The sequence below is a fragment of the Dunckerocampus dactyliophorus genome, chromosome 16 (assembly GCF_027744805.1).
Source record: "Dunckerocampus dactyliophorus isolate RoL2022-P2 chromosome 16, RoL_Ddac_1.1, whole genome shotgun sequence".
NCBI classification, from domain to species: Eukaryota; Metazoa; Chordata; class Actinopteri; order Syngnathiformes; family Syngnathidae; genus Dunckerocampus; species Dunckerocampus dactyliophorus.
The window spans coordinates 16,110,549-16,134,725 of NC_072834.1; the positions used below are offsets into that span (position 1 = coordinate 16,110,549).

General features: G+C 41.9%; 1 protein-coding gene across 1 annotated transcript; it reads left to right on the top strand.

Annotated features, from left to right (window-relative positions):
• Nucleotides 1-1,322: 1,322 nt before the first annotated feature.
• Nucleotides 1,323-23,774, top strand: LOC129169281 (remodeling and spacing factor 1-like). Its single transcript, XM_054755544.1, has 16 exons — nt 1,323-1,480; nt 5,404-5,495; nt 5,747-5,839; nt 6,376-6,581; nt 6,664-6,761; nt 7,466-9,573; nt 9,644-9,934; nt 10,177-10,281; nt 10,359-10,438; nt 10,520-10,574; nt 10,642-10,748; nt 10,824-10,891; nt 16,131-16,344; nt 16,420-16,643; nt 19,450-19,629; nt 21,413-23,774. Exons 1-16 carry the CDS (start codon nt 1,327-1,329, stop codon nt 21,919-21,921), a joined length of 4,584 nt encoding a protein of 1,527 aa, XP_054611519.1. The 5' UTR covers nt 1,323-1,326; the 3' UTR covers nt 21,922-23,774.
• Nucleotides 23,775-24,177: the final 403 nt, after the last annotated feature.

Genomic DNA, 24,177 nt, shown 5'->3' on the forward strand with positions numbered 1-24,177 from the left:
ACAGTGATTTTTTTATTGTCGACATAATGACGTTTTGATTCTCCCTCTTTGCCAATTTTTTAAAATGTCCCATTACTATGGACAGCTAAATTCAACCTTGGAATGACATCAGACCGGTTCAAAATTTGAGAGCAACTAACATTTGTGCAGCAGATTCCTAAAAAACAGAGAGTGCAATTCTCGTAGTGAAGGTCTTTGAATGGTATTTTTTGGCAGTAGACTTTTAAAAACTGCAGAACCACCCCTGGTATACAGAAGATCTTTGACTAGCATAGTGCTTGGATTTGGTACTTAAAAACAGAAGAGTGCTGCTGGCATATAGAGGATCTTTGACTAGCGTTTTTGCTTTAGGTCCTTAAAAACAGCAGAGCGCTCCTGGCATGTAGAAGATATTTGACTTGATGTTTTGTAGTAGGTCCTCAAAAACAGCAGAACCACGCTGTCATATAGATGATCTTGGGTATTTTTTTGCAGTAGGCCCTCAAAAACAGAAGACAGAGGATCTTTGACTATCATTTTTGCATTAAGGTCTTAAAAACAGCAGAGTGCTCCTGGCATATAAAGGCTCTTTGACAAGCATTTTTTTTGCAGTAGATCCTTAAAAACAGCAGCACGGTCCTGTCATGTAGAGGAAGATCTTTGATTAGCATTTTTGCATTAGGTCCTTAAAAACAGCAGAACTTCTTTGACATATAGACGGAATCTTTGACTAACGTTTTTGCATTAGGTCGTTAAAAAACAGCAGAGTGCTGCTAGCATATTGAGGATCTTTGGCATTTTTGTCAATAGCTCTGAAAAACAGGAAAACCCTCCTGTTTTTGTGGTCGGTGCTCAAAACAGCAGAGCACTCCCAGCATATAGAGGATATTTGAGTAGAATTTTTGTAGTAGGTCATCAAAAACAGCAGAACCTCCCTGTAGAGGATTTTGGTATTTTGCAATAGACCATCAAAAACAGCAGAACCCGACTTAACCATTTCTGCAGTACATTCTTAAAAACAGAGTACTACTGGCATATAAAGGATCTTTGATGAGCATTTTTTGCAGTAGGACCTTAAAAACAGCAGCGCAGTCCTGTTATATAGAGAATCTTTGACTCGCACAAACATATTGTCTATTTTAATTTATGACTTTATTTATGACGGACTAAAATGTTGGTATGGTATGGCAGAGCTTTGCATTGACATTGTATACGAAATAATAATAGTGAAGGTAGAAGTCACGCTAGAAGTTTTACTTCCTGCGGACTTCGTTTGTTTTATTTCGTCAACACCGGAAGCCTGGAGAAGAGCCTCTATGCGCGAGCTTGACAGTGGTGTTGGAAAAGATGGCTGCTTCGGCGGCAACAGCGAGTTCTCCCCCTGGTTTGTGTCCAAATTACGCCGTTATATGCTCCTTCCTGGAACGCTACGGAGCACTGCTGGACTTGCCAGAGCTCACCTTCCCACAGTTGGAGAGGTACCTGCGGGACACATCCTCAGGTAGGGCGGGGAAAACGGACAACCCCCACCGGGCTGGAGGAGAGACTTAATGATAATGGTACCGAGCTAGCTGGCTAGCATGCTAGGTTAGCAAGTGTTGTGTTATTGTGTGCCTTACTCCCCTCCGTGTTGACTCGGTTTAACGTGTATTGTGCGCCAGGAAGTACCAAGAGTATTTAGGTGCAATGGGATGACTGTACGTGTGTCCGGCTCGCAGAATAACCCTCGTTTTTGTCTCACTTTTAAGCTTTTGAATGTGCCTTATTTCCCCCCCCCCTGTAAGCAGCCTTTATCTGCCGCTGTAACACAACACTAACACAACATGCAAAGATAAGTACTTTCTACTAGGCAGCCACCGTGATGCGAGTTCACACAACACACCTTTTAGATGTTTTAAATGTGTCCGTTTGTATTTACGTACAAGAGAACGGCGTAAAAATGTACACTTTATTCATAGTTAAAACACTAATTCACCAAGTGCTCTGCTTAACCTCGCTTCTTTGAAGCCTTTTCCGGTTTTCAAAATAAAAGTTTTTAAAAAAAAAAAATTAAAGTCACACGTCTAACATAAACATTGTACGAAAATTAACATCAATTCATTGCGTATTAGTTTCACAAAATCTCTCTCTCTCTCTCTCTCTCTCTCTCTCTCTCTCTCTCTCTCTCTCTCTCTCTCTCTCTCTCTCTCTCTCTCTCTCTCTCTCTCTATATATATATTTATATATATATATATATTTATATATTTATATATTTTTAGCTTACCCTGTAGCTTTGACCGTATGTGAATTCAAACACGTTCCAAGTACTTCCGGTTGCTAGTTCACTGTGGGTCATTTAAGTTGATTGTTCTGCGCGTGCGTGTCTGGCACTTAATTTTGTTTAGTTTAATATGTTGTTTCACTCATTTGATATATATATATATATATATATATATATATATATATATATATATAGATATATAGATATATAGATAGATAGATAGATAGATTCCAGGAGAGCTGGACAGGGCCATAGAACCTTCAACCCTCAGCAGGATCGGTATCTGCTCCTTTGTGCAAGGAGGAACAGGATGAGCACTGCCAGAGCCCTACAAAATGACCTCCAGCAGGCCACTGTTGTGAATGTTTCTGACCAAACAATCAGAAACAGGCTCCATGAGGGTGGCCTGAGGGCCCGACGTCCTGTAGTGGGCCCTGTGCTCACTGCCCCGCACCGTAGAGCTCGATTGGCATTTGCCATAGACCACCAGAATTGGCAACTACACCACTGGTGCCCTTTGCTCTTCCCTGATGAGAGCAAGTTCAACCTGAGCACATTCGACAGACGTGAAAGGGTCTGGAGATGCCGTGGAGAACGTTATGCTGCCTGCAACATCATTCAGCATGACCGGTTTGGTGGTGGGTCAGTGATGGTCTGGGGAGGCATATCCCTGGAAGGACGCACAGACCTCTACAGGTTAGATAACGGCACCCTGACTGCTATTAGGTATCGGGATAAAATCCTTGGACCCATTGTTAGAACCTAAGCTGGTGCAGAGGGACCTGGGTTCCTCCTGGTCCACGACAATGCCCGACCTCATGTGGCTAGTGTATGCAGGTAGTTCCTGGAGGATGAAGGAATTGATACCATTGACTGGCCTCCAGGTTCACCTGACCTAAACCCAATAGAACACCTCTGGGACATTATGTTTAGGTCCATCCGGCGCCGCCAGGTTGCTCCTCAGACTGTCCAGGAGCTCATAGATGCCCTGGTCCAGATCTGGGAGGAGATCCCACAGGACACCATCCGTAGTCTCATTAGGAGCATGCCCCGACGTTGTCAGGCATGCGTACAAGCACGTGGGGGCCACACAAACTATTGAGAATCATTTTGAGTTGCTACAATGACATTTTAGCAAAATGGACCAGTCTGCTGCATCATTTTTTCACTTTCATTTTTGGGGTGTCTTTGATTTCCCCCCTCTATAGGGTGATCATTTTCATTTCTATCAAATGATGTGGCATCATTTTGTTACTAATACATCACCCACTTATTATCAGGAAAGATACAGTATTCAAGATCATTTTTCCCCCAGTTTAGATCTGATGTTTATGAAGTGTTCCTCTAATTTTTTTGAGCAGTATATATACAGTCAAACCTGTCTTAGCGGCCACCTTTATAGAACGGCCACCTGCCTAAAGCAGCCACTGAAAAATCCCCCGTAGCAAATTTACATGTTATAGACCCTGTGTATAGCAGTCACCTGTCTAACGCGGCCAGCGGCCACCCATTTTGTCTCCCTTGGTCAATATCTGACTGCATATAGCAGCCAAATTACCAACTCAAGTAGAAGCTTCATGCACGAAAAAGTTTTGTTTTTCAATCAATGAAGCCGTCGTGTGTAGACTTTGATTACTGAGTCCTAGCTCAGTCACAATCATTCACAAGATCCACACAAACTGTCAGTTGTTCCACATAAAAAAGCCGTCTTCTTTTGAGCTTGCTATTTCCTGGTCAAACATGTAACTTTAAGAGCATTTGCACCAAAACATTACCGCAAAGTAGGCTGGGAACAGGATGTGCTCCCAGCGACGCTACAATTAAAAAAAAAAAAAAAAAAAAAGCATACGCTAGCATGCATGCAGCAGCGGGAGCAAAACTGAGTTCGGTTGTACTTAATTGAAGTATTTTAGAATGTACTCACGTTATTTTTCATCAATCCTCATCCACAAATCCATCAAAGTCCTCAAAAAAAGCCGTCTTCTTTTCGGTTCGCTACTAGTCTGTTAACTTGTCAGTGTTATTCAGCTCCGAAGCAAAGAAGGAAACTTCTCCTGTTGCTTCTGCCAACTTTATTTATTGAACGCAGCCACCAGACAGCAGCTCAGAACACACACACATCTCTCAGCATCGTCTCTCCTTCCTGCTTGCCCACAAGGCAAAGGTTAAACAAGCCCCACTACATAGCTGTCCAGGCAATGCCTGTAACAAGTGACATCGTTTATTTCCTGGTGTGAGACAATGTGCACTGGTCAATACTGTAATGTCGCTTGTTGTGGGGAAGGAGAGACTCACGTCGCCGATGCACTTTAATGGCTTTATTAACAGCGGAGAACACTGCATGACTTTACATCCACAGCAACATAAACACACTTCCCAACTCTCTCGAAACTCACAGCTAGCACTGAGCGTAGCTCTCCTGCTCGGGGCGCCCACCGTCACTTCCCGTCACTTCCTGATGAACTAAAGCTGTAATGACACTCTGCCGTATAAAAAGTAAAATATTAAAAACAAGCGTAAGACATTACTAGCACAGCTTTGTTCTGTGGGTCGTGGATATATTCTATCAGTTATTATTAAGCCTCTAGCTTCCTTTTAGTAAGTAAAAACCTTGGCTATGATTGCACTACATTGTCATGTAGATCTACAAAGTACACTTGGAAGAACAAGAGGTGAATAAATGTATTGCAACTGATGAGGGGTAGGATTAAATAAGCTTTGCTTCTTTCTACTCCCTTTTGGACATGCAAAATTGTGAATTGTACTATGTGATGTGCTACTGTTCAGGATGAATTAAAACCATGAACCATGATAATAACAAGCCTAGTAGTAATGTACAACTTTTATCCGCAGTCCGCAGTGTCCTCTACTGGTCAACATTCAAACTGGACGCCAACCTGTCTATAGAGGCCACCTGTCTATAGCGGCCAACTTTGCAGACTCCCTCTAGTGGCTGCTATAGACAAGTTTGACTGTATTTATATATATACTGTTGTGTGTGTGTGTATACATATATACTGTGTGTATGTGTAAATATATACATATTATTTTGTGTGTGTGTGTGTGGGGGGGGGGGTGTGTGTGTGTGTGTGTGTGTGTGTGTGTGTGTGTGTGTGTATATATCCCTCATATATGTGCATATATGTATGTATTTGTATTTGTAGTTCCAAAGCTTCTGGTTGATCTTCATGTCAAGTTGCTGAGGAAGATTGGAAAGTCCGTGTCAGCGGACAGATGGGAGAAGTATCTAGTCAAGGTATAATAAGTTGTTGCTTTTTAATTTAGCTTAGAAAACAAAAATATTTCATGTTATCTTTTGCATACTTGTTTATTTTTCATAGATGGCTGCTTATTTACACATCATCGCGTTAGGTATTTTGTTGTATTCGTTCTCCTTGAAGATGCTCCCCTCTGATCATTATGTATTTGTTCAGAATGGGGTATTTATATCAACCTGCAGTAATTGATCACGATATTTGTGAGACTATTTTTTTTTGTGTCGCTCAGATATGCCAAGATTTCAACACAACATGGGCATGGGAGCTGGAGGAAAAGGGATACAAGGGTATGACGTTGGAGAGCAAGACAGCGATTCTCAAAGTAAACACGTACTTCTTTAATCCTTGTGGCAACTTTTGGGACCATGTACATTCGACTTTTATTTGATTGTTTTAATTCTCAAATCAGCCATTTTAAAGGCTAATTGTACGAAACTTGGACAAGATTTTTTTTATTTTTGAAATCCCACTATCCCCTCCATGGCGGGGAGTGGTTAGAAGAGTGGTTAGAGTGGTTAGAAGAGATTTGCATAAACACTGACACTCCACACCTGTCATAAGGCTTTGTAAATCGTAGTCTGTACCTTCAAAGGACCTGTAAGGGACCCCTATTTTGAATATTTTTTGTTTTTCTCATTTAAAAAAATCAGGGATTCTTAAAAAAAAAAAAAACAGAAAATAATAAAACATGTTTTAAATCTGAAAATATTTGATGCCATGAAAGGGAAATAAATATTATTATATAAGGTAGTTGTTTTACATTTTATGAAAGGGGCCATTAAAAGTGTAGCTTTAACAGAGAATGAGGAAAAGGTATGCATAACGAACCAGACACGTCATATTTATCTCTCTTCACAGTATCTGTGCGAGTGTCAGTTTGATGACAACCTCAAGTTCAAAAATGCCATCAATGAGGAGGACCCAGACAAAATGCGGCTGCAGCCCATCGGCCGCGACAAGGACGGCCAGATGTACTGGTTCCAGCTGGACCAGGACAACAACGTCCGCCTCTATGTGGAGGAGCAGGACGACCTGGACGGCTCTTCATGGAAGTGTATCGTCAGGTAACGTTTCTCCAAAAGCGTTTGACCGCGTCTTTAGTTTATGGTTATGATTTATCACGGTTTGGGTTGTTTTCCCTTGTAGAGATCGTAACGACCTAGCACAGGTCTTGGTTCTGCTCAAGACACATATTGATCCTGAGCTCCTGCAGAAAGATGCCAAAAATGAAGAGGAAAAAGGAGGTATTTATTTCATTTCAAATTAAAAAGGTGCAATATCATGGCTTCCTTAGATAACCATAGTACTTACGAACGAATCAACTAGCTGTGATGTAATCACGATACTGCTTTCAACCACTAGGGGGCTGGGTTGGCATGGTGTCTGAGGATTGCTAATGTATTATTAACCAGTGTTTTAGTTCGCCATCCATTCCTTTTTTTGACATTTGCATGTAATTCCATTGGACTTTTCACGTCTAGGTTCAACTGTCTTTCACCTACAGCACCACTCGCTCTGTGCAGTCTGTCAGAACATGTTAAATAGGATTTTCTTCTTTGTCAGAATGAAATTGCTGCAAAATGCTAACACGTGGCTTAAATACAGATAAAACTTAGTTTGACAATACTGCCACCCAGTTTTGACAGAAATGTATATGTATTTTTTAAAAGTTTTAACCTTTAATTTAGGTAGGTTTTTATTGTCGTTTTTATGTATGACTAACTTTTTTGTACTGTATTTTAATCAGTTATTTTATATTTATATTTATATTCATATATTCATATTCATATTATATTATATTTATATTTATTATTTTTTGGTTAATATGGAACAAGTGTTTGTTCTTAATCAAGTTTTTGATAAATGTATTAATTGAAGGTTTACCCAAAAATAATTAAAAAAGTTGACATGCGTCTCGACACACAGTAACTTTATTCTTCTCCGACAGGCGAAGTAAAAAAAGACGAGAGCTCATCAGATGAGGACAGCAAAGACTCCACCAAGGTGGCCTTACCTGTTTCACCGAAGACAGAGAGCAATCGAAAAGTTGAACACCATGATGACGTCAAATTGGAAACATCCGAGGTCAAATCGACTTTGAACGGCATCGTTGAGGCTGCAACGGAAAAGCCAGTTGATGAAAGTGTAGCCACAAAAGTCCAGAGCATCAAAGAAGAGCCGACGGATGATGTGAAGTTGGCAGGCGGGGACCCGACTCTCCCAAAAGTTGATCCTGAGTGTGCAAAGGCTGAGGCAGGTGAGGAGGCCAAGAGAAGCAACTCGGACGAGATCCAGCAGATCAAGAACAAGCAGCAGGCCAAGATCCCCTTGAAGAAAAGAGGGATGAAGTTCAGCGAGGACTTTGACAAAAACATTGTGCAGAATCTGCCTGTTTCCAAACCCGACACCCCTTCCAAGCAAGGCGGCAACGACCACATCAACGGCGAAGTTCAGCCGACACCAGAGACGCAACTCCAGATGCGTTTGAGCGAGAACTTGAGTGACAGCAACCAGGAAAAACACAAAGCTTCTCCAAAAGAAGATGTGCTGAAAGATGCCATGAAGGAACCTCGCTGTCCTGTGAAGATCACACCACCACCGTTGCCACTATCGGACCAGAAAGAACCAAGTGTGCTGGTCGGAACAGAAAAGAGTGCCACAATGGAGAAGGAGGAAGCTCCTCCAGAGTCTTTGACTAATGAGGACAAGAGGTCATCCAATCAGGAACAGGATCGAACTCTAGCAGAAGCCAAGCCAGCAGGTGACCAGATGCACACGTCAAAAAATGCTAAAGACAATTCAAATCATAAAGTCAAAGACATAGAGTCCGAAAAACTAGACTGCGGGAACTCGACGGCTGCTGAAGAAACGAAGGACCCCGAGATGACACAAAGTATAGCAGACGTCAAGCAAACAGAAACGAGCATGATAGAAAAAGACTCAAGCGAGAGTGAAGCAGGAAAGTTGGATAACTCTATCAAGAAAACTTCTCCTGCAGGACCTCACGAGAAGGTGCTGCCGACATCCATCGTCAAGAAGGAAGACCAGCAAAAGGACGACGCAGGGAGCCGAGAGGTAGCACTGAGCTCCAGCGTCATTAAAAAGGCAGAGACACCTGAAAGCGTGAAATCAGAGAAATCATCCTGTAATAAAGAATGCTTTGAGGCATCTGTTATTACAAAGCTGGGCGCAGAATTGTGTCCATCGGCTAAGAAAGAGGAGACCCCAAAAAAGCCTCAAGCCAGCGAGGACAGCAAGACATCTGAATCATCTGAAGAAGCAAACACTGTAGATCTTTACACGGCAAAACTGCAACAGGACCATTGTCCCAAAACGACAGAGGAGGCTTCTGAACATAAAGAAAGAATATCCAGCACTGCTGACAAAACCGCCACCCCTCTAGAATCTGATGCAAAGTCCAAACAGGAACAGGAACAGGCAGCTGGGGAACAGCCTGAAAGAATGGAGGAGGAGCTTGCATCAGAAGTCCACAAGGATGAAAATGAGAAGGATTCCAAAAGCGATAAATCAACGGAGAAAGATGCACCTGAAGAACCTGAAGTGACGAAATCCACTGACCAACCGTCTGAGCCGCAGCGATCTGAGGACACGAGTGAGAGCAAAGAACCCACCGCCAGCGAGCCAACAGACAAGGCTGCCAAAAGCAAAAGCGGAGAAGACGAGTCCAAGAAAGAGGCGACGGAAAACTGCAGCGAAGGTCTGCCAGACATGAAGGAGAAGGCCGTCTGCCGGAAAGGCAGAATTCCCGCTCACCTCCGCAAGGCCAAACTCCAGCAGGAGGAGAGGAGGGGCGACTCGGAGTCTGACACCAACACTGGCGGGAGGTCGCTGCGACGATCGCCGAGGATCTCCAGACCCACGCTAAAGGCGGTGGAGATCCAGGACAAGAAGGCGGAGAAGTGCCAGGCCACCCGGGAAAAAGATGAGGAAGAAGAAAACAAGGAAGAAGAAGAGGAGGAGGAGCAGGAGGTGAAGGTTGTTCAAAAGAAGCCCAGAGAGATAAAGTTGGCTCAGGAGGGTCAATCCAAACCAAAGGTGTGTTTTCCTTACAAGGTCTCATTTGGATTTTCCATTTGATTAAAGTCCACTTGTGGGGTTTTTTTAGGGGCGAAAACGCCGGAAGACACGCTGGTCCAACACGCGCACCCGCCACAAAAGGAAAGGCTCCGATGATGAAGACGACAACAGCGATGAGGAGTCCAGTGAATATGAGGAAAGCGAAGAGGACGAAGACGACAGCGACGAGGACTACAAGGTGGAGCGGGGCCGGAAGCGCCGCCGCCGCCACAACCGACAGCGACGAAGCTCAGACTCCTCCACGTCCTCGGACGACGATGACCTGCCGCCCAACGATGACCCGTGCAAACACTGTGGTCTTCCCAATCACCCGGAGCTGGTGGGTAGATGTAGTTCAGGATGACACATTAATTAATTGCGAAACACAACAAGTCTCGGGTTTGAGAAGCAAGAAAGGGGCTTGCTTGTTAAGCGTGTGCCAAAGCAGCAGGTGGCACTATAAACCATACAGACATCTGGGAAAATACACATCTTCAAGGCAAAATAGATCAGATCGACTACTTGGTTGCAACCGGTAGAGATGCTGTTGATACCTTTGTTGATACAGTTTGTCTTTCCCAGATCTTATTGTGCGATTCGTGCGACAGCGGCTACCACACGGCCTGTCTGAGACCGCCACTCATGATCATCCCCGACGGTGAATGGTTCTGCCCGCCCTGCCAGCATGTACGTGTTCCTCAGTACGTGTCATCAGAGAACAGCCATGTTTTGGTGAACCATGAACGTTGTGCGTCTCTTTGTAGAAAAAGCTCTGTGATAAACTAGAAGAGCAGCTGCTAAACCTTGACGCCGCCTTGAAGAAGAAAGAGCGGGCAGAGAGAAGGTGACGTTTCCTTTTGTGGTCACAATAGATTAGCTGCCATATTGAATTGTCAGCGACATTATTGTCTTTGTGTTTTTTCAGGAAAGAGCGTCTCATTTATGTCGGAATCAGTCTGGAAAACATCATCACACCTACGGTAAGTACGCAGCGGCAGTGCACAGCATTTCTTTTGTTCGTCAGCTAACTTTGGCTCTTGCCGTCAGGTGGAGGAGGAGAAGCCAGAGGTGATTGTCAAAGAGAAGAAGGACTCCAAGCGATGCAAGAACTGGGGTCGAAGGTCAACAAGAGCCAAGAAGTCCATCAGCTACAGGTCTGAGCCCTCACTCCCTCTCTGACTGGTAACCTACTAGCGCGTACTTGCTAATACCAGGTGCTAACCTGACAGATTCGACGAGTTTGACGAGGCCATTGAGGAGGCCATTGAGGAAGACATCAAAGAAGCCGAAGGAGGAGGTGAGTACTCACTCTGATGAAAATATATCAAAGCAAAACCAAAATACCAAACTTGGCATCAAACTAAGTGCCGTACAAGTGTAAAGAGAAGTTAAATTATTGACCCTTTGGAAATGATTATTATCTCTTTTCAGTGTGGCCATTTTCAAGCTAGCTGTTAGCCATTATGCTACATGCTATTTTTATTAGGGCTGGGATCTCAGGGTACCTCATCATACAATACACCAGTGGTCCCCAACCCCCGGGCCGCGGCCCGGTACCGGGCCGTGGGTCATTTGGTATCGGGTCGCAAAGAAAAAAAAAATAATTTCCATTATTTAATTTTTTTGTTTTTATTTTGAAAAGTGGCCGGATTTTCTCTGTTACATCCGTCTCACTTGACGCATGTCCATTGTGCGTATGCTAACTTTCTCTCGCCACACAGATAGACTACTACTGTATTTTTACCATTTTTCTTTCACCTCATATTTGGTGTCAAATGCTGATACTATGTGGGAATGCATAAAGGTAAGTTTTGATGACTTATTGAGTGCTAATGTGAACATTTGTCTCAAGTTAATTCATGCTAGCACACTGCCTTTTACCACACACGTCAAACGGCGATGTAATAATCTCTCTGGAAAAACTTGGCTGAAACTTGAACTGGTGGATGGTGGGTCGGCATTCATTTTGTGCTTTTAATTTGGTGTTATTCATGTGTTAGTTTTACACAATACATAATAAATAAGATCAAAAAAGGTCAAAAAAGGTTGGGGACCACTGCAATAAACGATACAATAATGCCTCAATAGGGTGAAACAAAACAAATAATGAAAAATAAGGGTAATTTTATATTTTGCAGCATAAATTAAAATACAAACAGCAATCTTAAGTTTATAATGGCTATATTTTAATAATAATTTCAAAACCGATACGCAGTGAGAGTGTATCAATAATCTATCGTAATGTTAAATATTGCAGTAGTTCACATCGATATTTCATCACACTCCTACTATTTATGTCCTACTTGAGTGTGTGCGTGTGCGTGTGTGTGTGTGTGTGTTTGTGTGTGTGTGTGATTGCTTTCGAATAGGGGTGTCACGGGGCACATAACTCATGAGACAAGGCGGTGCACGAGATTGGGTCCACGAGAGCAAGACGAGATTTTAACATGAAAAGTACAATGGAAAAAAATATGACTGGACAAACAAACCTTTTTGCTTAACAGAGTCAAAAAGCAATGCAGGTGCATTTTGAAATGTTTATTGTCCCACAGATTGACGCTCAAAGATATTACTGTCAACATTTTTTTGATACCAAATATTTTTACGATAATTGTTGCGAAAATATATAACACTGTTACGATAATATATAATAATAATAATACCGCCCACAGTTTTTCTTTTGTTTACTTGTCTATTTACATCAGGGCTGTCCTTTTGATAAAAAAAAAAAAGAATAATTTATAATTTAAAAAAACATATTTAAAAACATATACAGTATTTAAAGACAAATCTTTGTGTTTTTACTAGGGCTGTAAAATGATTAAAAAATGGAATCTGATGAATCAGTTTTCAAATTAATCATGATTGATCACGGAGCCGCACGGTGGCCTAGTGGTTTGCATGTTGGCCACACAGTCAGGAAGATCTGGGTTCCAATCTCGGTTGGGCATTTCTGTGTGGAGTTTGCATGTTCTCCCTGTGCGTGTGTGGGTTTTCTCCGGGTACTCCGGTTTCCTCCCACATTCCAAAAACATGCATGTTAGGTTAATTGGTGACTCTAAATTGTCCATAGGTATGAATGTGAGTGTGAATGGTTGTGTCTATATGTGCCCTGCCATTGGCTGGCGACCAGTCCAGACCCCGCCTCTGGACTCCAACATACCCGCGACCATAGTGAGGATAAGCGGCATAGAAGATGGTTGGATGATTAATCACCATATCACACTGTTACCTTATATTACCTTATCATATTATCAGATTTTCCTATGCATTTTAAACTAGAAAAGTACATTTGGAATACAGGAAGTGAACGAATGTAGTGCAATTGATGTGAAATGGATGGGGGGTAGGATTAAATAAGTTTTTCTTCTTCCTCCTCCTTTTTGGACATGTACAACAGTAAATTGTACTATGTGATGTATTCCAATGTAACTTGTATGCATGTTCAAAATAAATTTAACTAATACCATTATCATGTTTGAAATATGCCCATTAGTCCTATTTTATTGAAAGAAAGATAAATGACAGGGCAGGATGATATAAAAAATACAATTTAAATCAAGTCAAGATATGGCACATATGTCTGAAAACACTGGTTTCTTTAATAGCAGAATATTGGAATCAGACTTTTAACTGTGTTATTATGAGCAATGAGGAGTTGCGTTGAAAAACACCACGTCATTTACAGTCATGTGAAAAAATTAGGACATCCCATGGAATCCTGTGTGTTTTCTAACATATTTGGCCATATGGATATTTAATATCAATTTTAACTATCTTGAGAGATTCAAGTAATAGAACTAAACAAATAAAACTGGAAAAAAAGATTTTTTATAACTTTCTGTAAAATGTAATTTTAAATAAATGCAATTTCTGTTGAGGAATAAATTAGGACATCTCCACAGTCAATCCCACTGAAAATGGCTAAAATCACACACAGATGTATCACATCAGGTGCACATGATTAGAGCATCATTACCTAGTGTTTTGAAGGAGGCTTGCCTTATTTAAACCTCACATTTAGTTTGGTGTGCCCCTGACTGTTGAAGTGAGAGAAAACACCATGGTGAGATCAAAGGAGCTGTCTGAGGCCTTCAGAAAGAAGATTGTAGACGCTTATGAGTCTTCTAAGGGATTTAAAAAGATCTCAAAAGAATATAAAATCAGCCATTCCACTGTCCGGAAAATAGTCTACATGTGGAGGACATTCAAAACAACTGCCAACATGCCCAGGTCTGGCCGTCCAAGCAAGTTCACCCCTAGAGCAGACCGCAAGATGCTAAAAGAAGTCTCCAAAAACCCTAAAATGTCATCATGGGACCTACAGCAGGCTCTGGCTACTGTTGATGTGAAAGTGCTTGCCTCTACAATCAGAAAGAGACTTCGCAAGTTTAACCTTCATGGGAGGTGTGCAAGGAGGAAACCTTTGCGCTCCAAGAAGAGCATGAAGGCCAGACTAAAGTTTGCCAGAGTGAATGTAGAAAAAGACCAGGACTTCTGGAATAATGTTCTTTGGACAGATAAATCTAAAATTGAATTATTTGGACACCAGAACAGAGGACATGTTTGGCATAAACCCAATACAGGATTCCAGGAAAAGAACCTCATACCAACTGTGAAGCATGAAGGTGGAAGTGTAATGGTTTGGGGATGCTTTGCTGCAGCAGGACCTGGCCAGCTCACCATCATAGAATCCACCATGAATTCTGTCGTGTATCGGAGGGTGCTTGAGGAACATGTGAGATCATCTGTGAAAAAATGAAAGCTAAAGCGAAACTGGACCCTGCAACATGACAATGACCCAAAACATACCAGTAAATCCACCAAGGACTGGCTGAAAAGGAAGAAAGGGAGAGTCCTGGAATGGCCGAGTCAAACCCCAGATCTTAATCCCATTGAGATGCTGTGGGGTGACTTGAAACGGGCTGTTCATGCAAGAAACCCCTCAAACATCTCACAGCTGAAAGTATTCTGCGTCGAGGAGTGGGGCAAACTTTCTTCAGACCGATGTCAAAGACTGGTAGATGCCTACAAAAAGTGTCTCACTGAAGTTATTTCAGCCAAAGGGGGTAACACTAGCTATTAGGTGGTAGGGTGTCCTAACGTTTTCCTCAGTTAGAATATGCATTTTTGTTGATACATTTTGTTTAATGAGTAAAACAATATTAATTTTTGTTGTTTACCTGCAATTAAATCACTTTCTTTTCCAGAGATAAAGAAAAACAAGATCAGACATTGATATGTGAACATTTCTTAATAAAGAACTGAATATTTAATGGGGTGTTCTAATTTTTTCACATGACTGTAAATTTAATTCACATTCACGAGCACACTTAAATTCAGCAAATTGTACTACTGCATTAAGAGTTACAAAGTGAGTGACAAGAATATCCACTTTTTGATTTTCATTGCATTTCTGTTGATTTAGACCACCCGTACATGCACAAAAGACGTTATTGTGATGTTTGGCGTGTTCATGCGTTCATGGACGCATTGCATTGCGTTCTCTCTCGTGCAAATGAGGACGTGTCGTTGCAATGAATGAGACGTGAGACGTGTTTGTTTAGAGTAGGAGAAGCATATGTGGTGTGTGTGTTACACTGCTGTTAATGTGTACAGGTAAGAATATAGTTATAAAAGAGTATCAGACACTGTGTGTTTGTCGTCATAATAGAGAGCCGCGGCTTGCCATGATATGTGTGCGTTAATTACGCTAAAAAATTTAATGTAATTAATGAAATATATTAGTTACCGCCATTAACGCGCTATTTTTGACAGCCCTAGTTTTTATTAGTTATTAATGTCAACATTTTAGCTTTTTCTAGTTACATTATGCCCTTTTGCTCTATTTTTCCACTTTTGCTGGCCTTTTGTTTGTTTTATTTCTGCAATGAGCCACGGGTCCACAGATGGCCCCTGTGCCACACTTTAGACACCCATGCATGTTTTGACAGGAAGGCGAAACACTGTGTCCAAGCTCTGCCTTCTTGGCGATGTTGGTCAGGGGCTGGGTTGCATTATAGAGGTGTGTTTTTTTTTTTAAGCTTTCAGACATGCGTTGCACAGCGTTACAGAGGTAGGGCTCACTCCCGCGCACCTGCTCGGCGGATGGTTCACATCTTGTATTTAATTTCCGGATAGATGCAAGAAACACTTAAATGAGCACCCTTACTTGCTACATATAGCCACCATGTCACTAAATTGTCAACATGGATCTCTTCTATGTATGAGGTGTTTTCTGAAATGCAACTGGTGCTTGAAAGTTTGCGCTTGGTGATTCAGGGTACAGACAAGTCTGAACATCTACATCTTTTTCATCTTCTGAAATCTCATAATGATTTTGCTTAATGTTGACTAAGAGCATTTCCTGTGTTGTAAGTGCCATTTCTGGTTCTGTGGTTATCATCACACTAATTCAGGATAAAGAAGTTGATAATATCCACCTAAGACCCACTCAGAAGTGACCTTGGACCTGGAGGCCAGGGAGTTTAGGGAAAGGCTGAAGTTATGAAAAGTGTCCTCCTACTGTTTGACAGGAGCCGGCCGTGGAAAAGACATGGCCAACATCACAGGACACCGAGGCAAGGACATGTCCACCATCCTCCAGTCGGAAGAGGGCAAGGAGAACGGCCGACCAATGCACCCCAGCGCCGGGCAGCGCAAGAAAAAACGGCGGCGTCTCAACGACCTGGACAGCGACAGCACGGTGGACGAGGAGGAAAGCGAAGACGAGTTTTGTCTCAGCGAAAGGTAGTAATGAGTCCTACAAGGGCACCTAACAAGTTCATTTTAATATCTGCTTTCTGGTGTGCCTTTCTGGTGTAGCTCCGAGGAGGACTTTGTGGTCTCCGAGAACGAGGCAGAAGCAGAGACTGACGCAGACTCCAACAGCAGCGACAGCAATATCAGCGGCAAGCGTCGCGCGGCCAGCTTACACAGCCGGAATCTGCTCCAGCGACGACGAAGCTCCAGAAAGCGGCGGCGACCCAAAGGCTACTCTGATGACGAGGAAGTGGAAACGGACGAGGATGTTGAGGAAGAGGAAATAGGTGCATTACCTTTCACTTCATTTTATGAACAACATACAACCAATTGTAAATTTCCGCTAAGTAGGATTCGAGAGAGAGACCTTTACTTCAACGCCGCCGAAATGCAGATTAATTAGATTGTTTGGGTTAGTGCGAGTAGCCGCATTCCAATAGTCTCGGCTACTCTGTTTGTCCATTCTGGTCTGTCCATCCATCCACCTGACTTTGCAAAGTTGAAAGCTTCTCCAAAATGTTTTCCTTGTCGTGATTCGTAGAGTGTCAATGGCTTTACCCACCACATCAATCATGACAGGCAGTTGGTGGGCACGTTTGACTGCTAAATTCTGTGTCCAATACACGAGGGCAGTGCTTAATTCCAATCAGCAACAGACCTGTTATTGCCAGGCACATGGCCCTCAACTTCCCCCAACTGTCCATCACATAACCGGTGGTGAATGTGCCGTCAGGGCAGACAGGTTCGACCGAACCAGAGCTTCTCGTCGAGAAGATTTTGTCAATTGCGTGGACAGACCAGTTGATTTAATTCCATGATTTTGATAGCAATGTAGAGAGGCTCTTAAAAGCATGAGACAGTACAAAACAAGACATGAGAAGAAAAGCAGGGATGATAGGGGAGAGGAGAGGGAAAAGATGCGACCGCCTTCATTGAAAGCCACCAGAAGAAAACAATATTAATAAACATATTTGTAGTTAGAGCAAAACCTGTTTATTACTTTCTAAATATTTAATATTGACCGTTAATAGAGCCCTCTAGACATGAAATAACACCCCTACAGTCACTTTTACACTCCTATTATTTTTTTTGTGTACCGTATTTTCACGACCATAAAGCGCACTGTATTAAAAGGTGCAGTCTCAGTTCCAGGTGCTATTTTTGTATTTAACACATACACAAGGCCGTAATAATACCGTATTATTGGGCGCAGGTATGCACGCTAAAAGATACAGTGATGCTCAGAACTCAGTGAGGAAGCGACAGTGCTTTATTTCTTTAGATAAATTAAGAGCAGAACTGTCATTCAGTTTATCAAACCCACTTGAAATCAGGATGGTCATGACTCAACACAGCAGTCTCAGTCATGGTGCACAACTAAAAACATCACACAGCAACACAAAAACAGACAAGACACTACCGCTACTTCTGTAAGTTTAAGAGCATTTGCACCAAAACACTACCGCAAAGCACGCTGGGGAACAGGAAGTGCTCCCAGCGATGCTACAATATTAGCATGCATGCTATTGTATGTTTTTAAAAAGCCAGCGGGAGCAAAACTGAGTTCGGTTGTACTTTATTGAAGTATTTAACAATGCACTCACGTTATTTTTGATCAATCCTCATCCACAAATCCATCAAAGTCCTCATCTTTTGTATCCCAAATGAACAGCGTGGCAAGTTCACCGTCAAACACGCCAGGTTCCTTGTCGTTGTTGCAGTGTGGCGCCTCAGAAATTATGCTGGCTTTTGTGAAAGCTCGAACAGTGCATCAGACACATTAGCCCAAGCATCCACAATCCATTAGTGAAGCTGTGTTCGCTAGCTGTCATTCATCGCTCCCCCGCCGCTCGCAACTTCAGTTTAAACGCCGTGTTTACATCCATTCACAAATAGTGGCGAAACTCGCACGGCCCTGCCTCCCAGTCTTAGTGAAACTGTGTTCACTAGCTGTCATCTATCGCTCCCACGCTGCTCGCAACTTGACTTTAAACGCCGTGTTTATACCGATGTCCAGCGGTTGGAGTTCCTTCGTCAGTAATGTTAAGCTCCAATTTCATTTGCTGCACTTGTGACGCACCCGTAAACAGTAAAAGCCGACTTCTAGTGCCCCGTGTGTGATGTGGAAAGTGAGCGGCACGTCGTTCATGTTGGTGATGTAGTTGGGTAGTAGTTGTCTACAATGTTTTTACTGCAGCAGGAACGGAAGATGGCCAGCTTTCCTTGTAATCCGCTGAATGTTGCTGCGCCACGGTAGTCCTTGCCCGGATGGATAGATGGCGCCATTTCATTAAGTATACTTATATAACTACTGGGGCGTGCCTTTAGCGTCCTCAGTCACGTTCACGTCGCTTTCCTCTATACAAGCAGCGTGTCGGCAGGAGACGCTCACAGTCTAGCGGAGCGCTCATAAAAGTCACACAGCAACACTTACAGATTTTGGAACTCGGTACACACGCGGCGCTCCGCATTATAAGTTGCCCCCGCATTATAAGGCGCCCCGCCCATTTTGGATAAAATTTAAGACTTTTAAGTGCGCCTTATTGTCGTGAAAATACAGTACACTACATTACGCAACACATATGCACAGGCTTTGGGATCACTGCAGGGACATTAGAAACGGCCAACGCTAGTATAGCAAGCTACCAAGTTAACTAGTTGGTCTCTTCAATTTATATGTTCTAAACGTAAGGAAGTGTTTCAAACGGAGTGGGGAAGAAGGGCAAAGTAAGAAACTAACAACTTACCACTTCCACACGGAATGAGAGGAGAACTTTTCCCCCCACTACATCATGTCGGACATGCCATGGCTGACTGCATGCAGTGTTGAGGTAATGTAATGTCTCATCAGTGAAACATTACTGGCGCCTAGTGACCAGACTACTTCATATAACTAATCTTAGTAATAATAGGCCATAGTCAACCACAAAACAGCGATCATTTATGAATTAATTTTTAAAAAACCATAGTAGGGCTAGGGCGCGATGTTCGAACTGCAATGTAGCGAGGGATGACTGTAAACTGTTAGAACATCATTAAAATAAAAGTACATTTTGTTGATGAGGGGAAGTTTGTAACCCTTTGTATCTCCAGCGACGGAAGGCTCCAGCGAGTACAGCGACAGCGATCTGGACATGAGTCGGCGGCGGTCGCGGCGCAGCCACAAGGCGCAGGTGAATTATGCAGAGACGTCAGAATCCGAAGGCTCTCAGGCCGAAACCAACCGGGACAAAATTAAACCGAGACGGCGCCTGGACAGCTCGGACAGTGACGGTAAGAGTCCTGCGTTGATGTCATCCAAAAGTGACACAATTACTCTGGACCTGTCTCTTTTTTCTTTTCTTTTTTTTCCAAAATCAGCTGTTGCAAAATAACAGTCCATCAACTTAAAACATGCGCTAATAGTTCACCTACCGGCATGCTAACTTTCCTTGTGTGGGTAACCACAATGCATTCCTATTCCACCAACAGTAAATACACACATTTATGGTTTAACTTTCATCAGAAGTAGAATTGATGTACAGTAGATCCCCGTCTATTTCAGGATCAGCAAATTTGCTGAGGGGGAGGGTGATGCAGATATGAATCGAGCAGGGGGCGCTCTCACAAATCAATTCACTTAATATTTTCCAACAGCAAGATGCTTTGACAAGGTATGATGATGTGTAACTGCACATACAAATACAATACTGTGTACCGTATGGCTGTCATTGTTTGTTTATGTGTACAACTGAATTTTAAATGGGTTCAATAAGTGTAAGCGTTATATTATCGGGTGTAGAGTACAGTAATCCCCTGATTATCGCAGTTAATTGGTTCCAAATCTGACCACGATAAGTGAATTTCTACAAAGTACGATTCCTTCTTTATAAATGGAATATTTTCATAGTTATGGCATAGGATCTTCTAAATATGTTCTTTAACATTATTACAGCCCTCTAGACATGAAATAACACCCATGTAGTCACCTTTACATATTACCCAATATAGTATATAATCAGAAAAAAAATAAGACATTTCAGACTCAGAATCAGTGGCGGACAAGAAGTGACGTCAGGGGTTCATATTTGACATTATCATTATTATTATTATTATTATTATTATTACTATTATTATTATTATTATTGTTACTATTACTATTATTATTACTATTATTGTGCTTGTTGTGAGATCACCTGCCATAAAAGCCTGTTGTTCCTGCAATCAAGTCTGGTGGTTGTCTTACCGAACAACACCTAGTGACCAATGTCGAATACTACATTCACAAGTTGAGTGGTGGGCTTTAATGGCTTGTATATTAGTTCATGTAGCCATTTTTATGCTTGAAAATACTTAATTTAGGCAACAAATACATACAATTTGCTTAAATATACGTCTTTTTTGGACTACTAATAGGCCATAGTCAACCAGGAAACTGCAATCATTTATTTATTCATTCATTCATATTTTGAAAAACTGCGATAGAGTGAGGGAGCAATGTTAGAACCTCGATGTAGCAAGGGATGACGGTGGTGGTTCTTAACTGTGTTGGATGCCTGACCTACCATCACCACTTTATGACAAGCTGTGATCCAAAATTGCAGAAATGTTTAATGAGGAATAATACGTTGTTATCCACAAACTCAAAAGTATTTTTAGAAAAAGTGCCTGTAAAGGATGGTGTATTTGAAGAGATGAATCCCAGAACCACTTAGAGCATCACTCTTTTTTTTTTTTTTTTTTTTTTTAAAGAGCTTTTTAAGTGTGCTTCTAATATTTGTGGTTTATTGCCAGTCGTGGATCTACTGTATTCACAACAAACCTTGTTTAGTTCTAAGTAGTCCTGCAGCTGGTTGAGGAACAAAGCTGTTGGCCCTGAATTAATATAACTTAATTCCTCCCCACCGGTAAATACCATTATAATGTAATTAGAATCATTCAATAATATTCTATGTAAATATGTAGACAGTTGTTGTACTTTGTAACAGAGAGTGATGTTGACCGGAGTAAAGTATTCATACAAATGTTACATGATGATTGGCACACGTTGAAAGATGTTTCTCATTTTGTGTTCCAGCGAGCTTCTCCCGAGACTCTGAGGAGGGCTCCAGGGATCAGAGGATGAAGAGGAGAGGCGACTCCTCGGAAGAAGAGTCCCAGCAGCGACGCCGGCGCCTCGCCCTCAAGCGCAGGAGAGCTTCAGAAGAGGAGGACTCGGACAGCGACTCTGACGAATCGTCTGAGGAGGACCGGCCCGTCCGTAAGAGGGTAAACCGTATCGATTCGGATGACGAGGACGACAAAGAGCAAGAAGACGAGAAACCGAAAGAGAAGAAAGCAGCCGAGGACGGCGGTGGTGGCAGTGTGACGGCGAAGGGAACGAACTCATCGGTCTGCAACACGGCCGAGCCGTCACTCCCATCTCCGCTGCCACCACCCTCCAACGGACAGACCAAGAACGTGGAGGGCGTGATCAGCCGAAATGGAGTGGGCGGCCAGCAAGGGGCGGCACAAGAGGAGGACGAAGACGACCTCTTGGGGGTCACAGACCTCGTGGACTACGTCTGCAATAACGAAGACTTGTAAAAAAAAAAAAAAAAAAATGACAAGATGGTGTACTATTTCTTCTTATTTTTTGTGGTATTGTATTTTTATATTCATTAACTTTATTATTAATTATTATTATTGTTGTTGTTGTTATAATAAATACTGCCTCTTTCTCTGCAACAACTCCCTGTTTGAACATAGCCGGATTGTCTCTTTTCACGCAGAGACCCAGAGAATACAGAGCCGGCATTCATCCCCTTTTTACACAGCCCCCAGCAATGCAGGATATTGCTTTCACACAGCAACACGGCATCCCGCCACCCTGCCCCCCAGAATCATTCCTGCTTTTCCCCTATTCCCTTTCACACAGGCAGCATTTTTGGACGCATTCAGTGTGAAAGGTTTCTTTACCTCCGTCGTCCCACGTGTCCTTATGTCATGTCCCCAATATCCTCCCCGTTCACACGGCAGGGCAACTAAATATTTCTGCTTTGAGTGAAGTGGATCATTCCAGGTTAGAAGTGGTGTAAAAATACACTAGTCCCCCTTTTTCCTGTACCAAACGTTGCTGTCATGTGTCCTCCCTTCCATCCTGTGTGAAATGATTTTGTATATTGTACACATTTGAACTGCCATCTGTGTCCTGTGTTGTTTTTACATTACAAAAGGGAGCAAAGACACTCCCCAGTAACGCTACAGTGTCTAGCCTGGACTTTTTATACACACAATATATATATATATCTATACATATATATATATATATATATAATGTATTTTTTTTGCATATCTAAACGTTGATTGGATGTGGTGTCGCTACGCAAACGTGTAAAGAGTGTTATTTTCTTTGTACATTCACAGCAGAAAGGGTCACAGTTTTTATGAACTTTTTTTTTATTATTCTTTCCTTCTGGGTCTTCCCATGCACACTAGATAATTTTCTAAAGTCTTGAATTAAAAATATAGTTTGTGTGTAGTTATTTGTAATGTATCTATGGAGGCATTTTTAACCATGAGGCAATTCTTCCTATGGGATTGCATGGGTTCCTTTCTGTTTTTTTCCCCTAGGAACTCTAGGTACTCTTGAATTTTCGTACAAAAAAAACAGAACATGTTAGCATGTGACCTGCTGTCTAATTATTAGACAATAAAATCAAAACTGGGGAAAACGGGTGGAATTGGACCACAGAAGCTTGTTTGTATTTATCCTGTCAGGCTGGCCAAAAACAGACTAAATTGGGGAGGGAAAAAAATTCTGTTGAATTTTAGTGGACATTAGTGTGACTTGTTGTAAGAGCTGCATGGGAATAAGAGTATCTGGTGCCAATGAGCGGAATATTACGTCCACCCTTTGACCTCATTGGGAATTTGGGAGAAACAGCGGGTGGAAACGCCCCCCTCTTCTATTCCCATCCCCCACCCCCTGTATACAGAACCTAGTCAACCGCTCCTGACCCCTTGATTGGTTAACTGTTACAGTATTTCTTATGATCTTGTACATTTGTCATAATAAAAGTGCTTGTAAGCCTCAGACAAACACGTTTAAGGTTATGTTTCGCTCACTTTGTCTCTCCCGCAATCTCGCTTTACCCTTGAGTAAAAATGTAACACTGTACTGTATACCTTTTTGTCACTTTCCACCAGTATTCTCCTGAAAAGAAGCCTATGCATTTGTGTCCTCTGTAGCAGACATTTGTTTTTGGGATAGACATTTGTTTTGGGGCTATATCTTTTGTCAGCGTTAAAAAGTTTGGAAAGTAACAGACTTCAACTGTAATGGACATGAAGACCATTGAGGTTAGCTAATAGCAAACTGGCCTGCGAGTTTGTGGTACACGGTCATACTGTATATCGGCCCCAAAACAATTTATGAATGAATAAAATGAATGAATAAATGCAGCAACCATTTTCAAGATATATATATATATATATATATGTATGTATATATATATATATATATGTATGTGTGTATATATATATATATATATATATATGTATGTGTATATATATATATATATATATATATATATATGTATATATAAATATAACATAATATGTTTAATAAAATTAAATGGAAAGTATCATTTCAACACATAACAATTAGCCTTTTAAAAAATTGTTAAAAAGTAGTGCAGCAGTGGAAATAGCTTGTCTAATACCGAAAATACTTTTTCTGATACCAGAAATGGTCTGTTTAGCAAACAAGAAAAGAATAAGTGAACAAATGTATGTTGCGAAACAGGTGTATACATCTATAATTAGTAAATGTATATTGTGCTTTAATTAAATCGTACACTA